This window comes from Trypanosoma rangeli (genome assembly GCF_003719475.1).
Source record: "Trypanosoma rangeli strain AM80 chromosome Unknown Tra_15.4_contig_00482, whole genome shotgun sequence".
Lineage (NCBI taxonomy): Eukaryota > Euglenozoa > Kinetoplastea > Trypanosomatida > Trypanosomatidae > Trypanosoma > Trypanosoma rangeli.
In genome coordinates this window covers 1-6,243 of record NW_021706227.1, presented here as the reverse complement: position 1 = coordinate 6,243, position 6,243 = coordinate 1, and the positions used below count along the sequence as shown (strand labels likewise).

General features: G+C 53.7%; 2 protein-coding genes across 2 annotated transcripts, besides 3 other annotated features; both read left to right on the top strand.

Annotated features, from left to right (window-relative positions):
* Positions 1-111: 111 nt before the first annotated feature.
* Positions 112-135: a microsatellite.
* Positions 136-1,184: 1,049 nt separating this feature from the next.
* Positions 1,185-1,210: a microsatellite.
* A 668-nt stretch (positions 1,211-1,878) lies between these two features.
* Positions 1,879-1,902: a microsatellite.
* A 14-nt stretch (positions 1,903-1,916) lies between these two features.
* TraAM80_08917 (uncharacterized protein) lies at positions 1,917-2,846 on the top strand (the record flags this gene model as incomplete). Its single annotated transcript, XM_029385632.1, has 1 exon — positions 1,917-2,846. One exon carries the CDS (start codon positions 1,917-1,919, stop codon positions 2,844-2,846), a length of 930 nt encoding a protein of 309 aa, XP_029234517.1.
* Positions 2,847-4,091: 1,245 nt separating this feature from the next.
* On the top strand, positions 4,092-6,243 carry TraAM80_08916 (group II trans-sialidase superfamily; the record flags this gene model as incomplete). Its single annotated transcript, XM_029385631.1, has 1 exon — positions 4,092-6,243. A coding segment is annotated over one exon (2,152 nt), but the record flags the coding sequence as incomplete, so codon positions are not given.

Here is a 6,243-nt window from a genome sequence, read left to right as displayed (position 1 = left end):
GAAGGACTACGACCATTAGAGGGAGAAGACAATGTCATTGATGATGATGTCGATGACGGTGCTGAGTTGCCTTATGAAGGCCACGGCCTGAGCAAAGCGGTTGATGACAATGAGGAGGAGGAAGAAGAGGAAGAGCCACGTGACGGTGCTGCTGATGGACACGGCGACGGTGAGGCGGAGGACGCTGCTCCCGGCGCGGCGGTGGGATCAGGCAGCAGCCCTGCTGCAAACACAGTGACGCCGAGCAGACTCCTGCGAAGGACACCAGTGACACTTCTACGTCTGCCACAGTTCAGATGTCCGTTGAAGCCAATGGGGAAGTGTCACAGGGAGCCAACCGCACGCAGGCTGATGACAATGCCCCATATGAACCTCAGCCGGCCTCATCACCCCACAACGCAGCAACGCTTTATGGCAATATCTTCGCCAATTTGAAGAACATTACTGGCGTGAGGCTTGATGAAGGAAACAGCGACAGCGCCGTGCGTGGGTGTGTGCCTCGGTTGCCGCTTCTGGCTCTGCTGGGGTTGTGGGGCATTGCGGCTTTTTCTGTTGGATGAAAGGGTGGTGTGGGTTTGCGACGCCTCAGATAATAAGCTTCCCAGCGCTACTTATCACATTTATTCTCTCCTTTTTTTTCTTTTAAAAGCCCCATCTTGATTTCTACTTGCTGCTGGTGCTTTGCTGGTATAATCGGCATCTCATTTTTTTTGTTTTTTGCTTTTTGCTCCAATAGTCGTTTGCCGTACACGCAGCGTCATGGGTGGCGGCCGCATTGCTGTGTGACCCACTGACGACGCAGCCGGCATGTTGAAGCGCAGGCCGCATGCCGCACGAAGTGTGGGAGGGATGTGCGGGCTTGTGGATCACGGCGGTCCTTTTTTTTTTCTATTTGTTTCAGCGCAGGCAATAAATATACACATAGGCGGTCCTCTTGGGCTTTTGGACAGGTGAAGGAAAAGACGCCTGCCGAAGTAATTTATTTATCTTTTTAATCTTTTTGTCTTTTTGGGTGCATTGCTGGACCGACATTCCACAGCCAGGGGTCCCGCTGGACTTCCACTTTTAAAGCGTTTTTTTTTTGTTATTTCACTTAATTTATTTCTTTTGGGGGTAACTCACTGCGGATTTCTTTTAGTTCGTGCCGTGTCCGCCACCGTCGCTGCGTGTCTCCATGTTTTGTTTGCTGCCGCTGCTGGCTGTGCTGCTGACATGCCTTCATTCCTCTTCTTCCTGCTAGAGGCACCGGTAGTCCACGAGGAGGAGTCTTTTATTTTTCCGACGCGATGGCACGGGAGTGGCGGTGCGTGTGGCGGCTGCTTTGAAGGCACCCGCTGCGGAGGGAGAGAATGTGCGGGGTGTGCGGCGTGTCATGTTGCGAGTGTGTGGGGCACCACCCATCGCAGCCTACCGTGCGGTGTGATGCGGATCGGTGAGGGCAAATAGGCAGCAGCGGCAGAGTGTGCGGTGGATGTGGATCCACCCCGTCCTTCGCGTTGCGGGTGTGTGGGTGCGCTGTGCGGCTGGCTTCTCCTCCGCGTGTCTTTCGCCCTCGCACGATGGGGGCGTCGTGCTTCGCCTTTGCGTCGTGGTTTTTTATGCTTCGGTGTGTGAGGGTTCTTTTTTGTTTTGCTTTTCGCCCTTGCATGTGTGTGTGCGTTTTGGGGTGGACGGTGAATGAAGTGTGCGGGGGACGATGGTGCGGCTGCGTCTCGCTGCTGCGTCCTCGAGGGGCGGTGCCCAGTGCTCTGTTTTGTGGCTTCTCTGCGCCGTGCGCAGGCGTCTCCCACGCTGGTGGGCGCAATCCTCCTCTTCCTGGCGCGCGTCTCACTTTCACCCTCCTCTCTTTCTCCTTCTCCTCTTTGCCCCTCGCTAGACTGTGCGTGTGTGTGTGTGCTGTGTTGACAAGAGTGGGGATGGCTGGCCGTGTGCTGTTGGTGTGTGCCCTCTGCGTGCTGTGCTACGCTGCCGGCGGTGTCGGTGCATGGGATTTAGATGGGGGCTACTGCACGGACAAGTCGTGGAAGGTCCTGAGGATTTTTAATTACAGTTTAAGTGATGGCGAGATTTTGGATAAATACTGCAGTCACAACGCAACTTTTGTTGAGCGAATTAAAAAGAGCCTTCCTTCAAGCGAGGCCGCCGAAAAGCCGATTGTTGGAGAGAACGGTGGCTCTCCAAGTGGCGGTGGTAAAAATGGAGAAGCGTTGGGTTCCTCTCCGTCTGGCGGCGTTTCAGTTGGAGCGGGGTCGCAGAACTCCCTGCAAGCACCCGATGAGGGCGGCAGCAGTACGTTGCACGGCGCAGGAGGACCCACACCCTCAACGCAGACGGAGGAGAAGCGTCAATCACTTCCGCAGGAGCAAAAGTTATCATCTCCAACTCCGCAGAAAGTTGAGCAGCCGCCGCCGCCAAAGGCCCCAGCCGAAGATCCGGCAAAAGGGCGAGTGAAAGAAGAACCCGCTGCACGGAACGGAGGTGCCGACGAGCATCCATCAGCAGGCGGCAGGAGCGGGGAAACCAGTGTGTTATCTTCTGCTTCTCCAGGTGGTGGTGGAGTGCCTGCGAGCGGTGTAGCTGAAGGAAAGAGCTCAGAGAAGGCTGTCGAAGACACTCAAAGCACTGCGGCAGCAGCGCCACGAAGTGCGCCACCTGACAATGGTGCCGATGCACCAAACGGCAGTGCGAAGGAAACGGCAACACCGCCAGCTGCCAACGCCGCTACCAAAACAACGAAGGCGACGCATGGCGACAGTGACGGCGGCACCGCGGCCTCGTACTGCACCTCCCCCCTTGCGCTGCTTCTTTTTGCGTGTGCGGCGGCTGCTGCGATGGTGGCGGCGTGAGGGAGCCGTTCGCAGCTCGTCCTTCTCTTAAATATATATATTTCTCTCTCTTTCTGTGTGTCCTCCTGCACGGACTGTCGCCCTCGCCCCACCCCACGAGGTACACACGTAATGTGCTCATGCATACACGCACACTGATGCAGGCCCGTTGGTTTTTAAATTTATTTTGCTTTCAACGCGCTGCCGCTGCCGTCCTGCTTGGCTGCATGGGTAGAGCACCGTAACTGTTTTTATCATTTCAATTGTTTTGGTTTTCGTTGCTTTCGGTGGGCGACCTCTTTCTCCCTCCTTCTTCCTGGATTGGGCTGTGCGGGAAGAGAGGGAGTGTGCGTGTGCTGGTTGTCCCACTTGTTGCTGCGCGTCCCCAATGCTCGGTGGACACCCCACGCTTCGGCTTCACTTCACGGGGTTTGTGTTTTTGTTTCTTTGTTTTTCTCTTTGCCTGTTTGGGTGACTGCGCCTACTTCATATGCTGCGCGTGTGTGCGGAACCCGGCGTGCATTTCTCCGATGTCCCCAATTTCACATGTTTTTTTTTTGTGTTTGCCTCATTTTTTATGGTCGTTTGCAGCTGGTGTTTTGTTGGAGTAATCCGCTCCCCTGATTCCCTTTTCTACTCGAATGGTCGCTTGCGCACACCGCCATGCGTGACGGCTTCCCCTCCTGTTTGCTTTTTTGTTGCCCCCCCGTGGTGGCGGTGGCATTGCTGTGCGCCCCACTGACGATGCAACTGGAAGGTTGAAGCGCATGCTGCGTGAGGTGTGCGGGGTGCGTGCGGGCTTATGCAGCACGGCGGTTTGTTAAAAATTTCGCGGATAACAAACGCATGTCCCGCTTGCGCTTTTGGAAATGTGAGGTAAAAAACACCTGCTGAGGTAATTTGTTTCCCATTTTTTTTTGGTGGCGGGTCTTGCGGGGATTTGCCAGTTTTTATCCTTGGCGTTCTTTTTTATTTGCGTTTTGGGCTCCAGTGCCGCAGCTGCTACCGTGCGGGACTGCGCTGCTTTTAATTCATTCTTTTGCCTGTGCGCTGACGCGCATCCGTTTTGTTATTGCACCGCCTTGCTTCTCTCGCCATCACACACACGAAAGGAAGGAGACCAAACGCTTATCGCCGCTGTGAGCATTGAAAGGCTCTGCAGTCACCACGAGCAACACACACGCACGCAACCGTCGCGGACTGAACAGATCCACCTAAAGGAGGGAAGAGAGTGAGAAAAAAAGTGAGCGGCGACACAAGCCCAACATGTGCCGGCAGTTGTTTTCTCTTTCGAAGTTTCTCCTCTGCTTGTTGCTGATATGCTTCGGCAGTACGGCTGTGCGCTCCGAGGGGAATGGACGAAAGGTGGTGCAGCTGCCAAAAGGTGTCGATCTTTTTCTGCCGCATCGAACGATTGTGGAAGCACATGCTGGAAGTAAAACGAGGGATTCCTTTGTCTCACCTTCCCTTGCCTATTTTGGTGGAGTCTTGGTTGCGCTTGCCGAGGGTCACATCGACATTCGAGCTTCGTATGAGGAATATCCTTCAGCCTATTATGCCGATGTTGTGGCGGGGTACATTAACTCTGCGAAGAACTGGTCGTCTTTTGTTGATGAGGTCAATGCAAACGAATGGAGGGCACATAGCATCTTTAATATGACCACGCAAGACGAGCATGATGTTCGGGTGAGACGCAAGGCCCGACCCACCACAATTGCAAGGGGCAATAAGGTCTTTCTACTTGCGGGGGGCTACTCTCTGAAATATGAGCCTTCATCGGAGAGGTGGATTAAACCCTTTTGGGGTCTCGATTTGCTTGTGGGTGAGGCCACGCAAGATAAAGTCATCCAATGGGGCAAACCCACCTCGCTTGTACCACAAATCGAACCATCTGCTAAACAACTTGACTTGGACCAGTTTGTTGGTGGTGGTGGCTCGGGTGTTGTGATGGAGGATGGCACGCTTGTGTTTCCTGTGACGGCGAGGAGGACAGAAGACAACGAAACTGCCTCAATGATCATTTATTCGAAGGACGACGGCAAAAATTGGTTGCTTTCACAGGGGATGCTCCCCGCACGGTGCTCTGACCCCCTCATCATCGAGTGGGAGCAGGGGCAGCTTGTCATGGTTGCCAAATGCGATTTGCTCTCCAATGTGTTCGAGTCGAGGGACATGGGGGCAACGTGGAGGGAGGCTGTCAGGACACTGACACGCGTGCAGCCCAGGTTTTTACCAAACTCTTTGCGAACAGCTGAGGGAGTGGGGTCTTTCACCACTGCGACCATTGCTGGAAAGAAGGTAATGCTGTACACTCAGAAAGGGATTCCCCCTGGGAGTACAGTGGCAAATACGCTCTACCTTTGGGTTGCTGACAACAACCGCACGTTTTATCTCGGGCCCATTTCCATGGACACTGCAGTGGAGGAACCGTCTGTCAATGCTCTGCTGCACTCTAATAATGCGTTGCATCTTTTACAAGTAAAGGGCGATTACACGGAAAGTAGTCTGTTTTTTACTTCTTTACCGGAACAGCTGAAGACGATTACGTCCGTCTTGGAGACTTGGGCAAAAATGGACTCCTTCCTCTCCAACTCCTCTGTGCCCACGACCGGTCTGGTTGGATTTTTGTCGGATGCATCGGGTGATGGAACTTGGAATGACGCGTACCGTTGTGTGAATGCAACTGTGACGAATGCAAAGAAGGTCGAAAATGGCTTTAAGTTCACCGGGTCCGAATCATACGCCATGTGGCCCGTGAACATGCGCAGGTATCACAATGTGCAGAGCCTTGTCAATCACGAGTTCACGCTTGTGGCGACGGTAACGATCGCTGAGGTTCCGAAAGAGAACGCTCCTCTGCTGGGTGCGGCGTTGGGTATAAGGAAAAACTCGAGGTTTGTGGGGCTATCGTACACCACAGAGAAACGGTGGGGGACAGTCTTCAACGGTATCACTAGAACAATACACAACAGCACTTGGAAGCCGGGGAGGGAGTACCAGGTGGCGCTCATGCTGCAGGGCAACGAGGGCTCCGTGTACGTGGACGGCGTGCTCGTGGGGAATACTAACAAACTACCAACCCTTGAGGAACGCAGGTACCAAATATCTCACTTTTATTTTGGCGGCGGCGAAAACAGCAGTGTGACAGTAAAAAACGTCTTTTTGTACAACCGCCGACTAAGTCAAGATGAACTCAAAGCAGTTAACAGCTCACATGTATCCGAACAACGTGCAGTTGACAGTTCCGATTCAACCGAGCAACGTGCAGTTGACAATTCCGATATGTCCGAACAACGTGCAGTTGACAGTTCCGATATGTCCGAACAACGTGCAGTTGACAGCTCCGATGCATCCGAGCAACGTGCAGTTGACAGTTCCGGTGCATCCAAGCAACGTGCAGTTAACAGCTCCGATATGT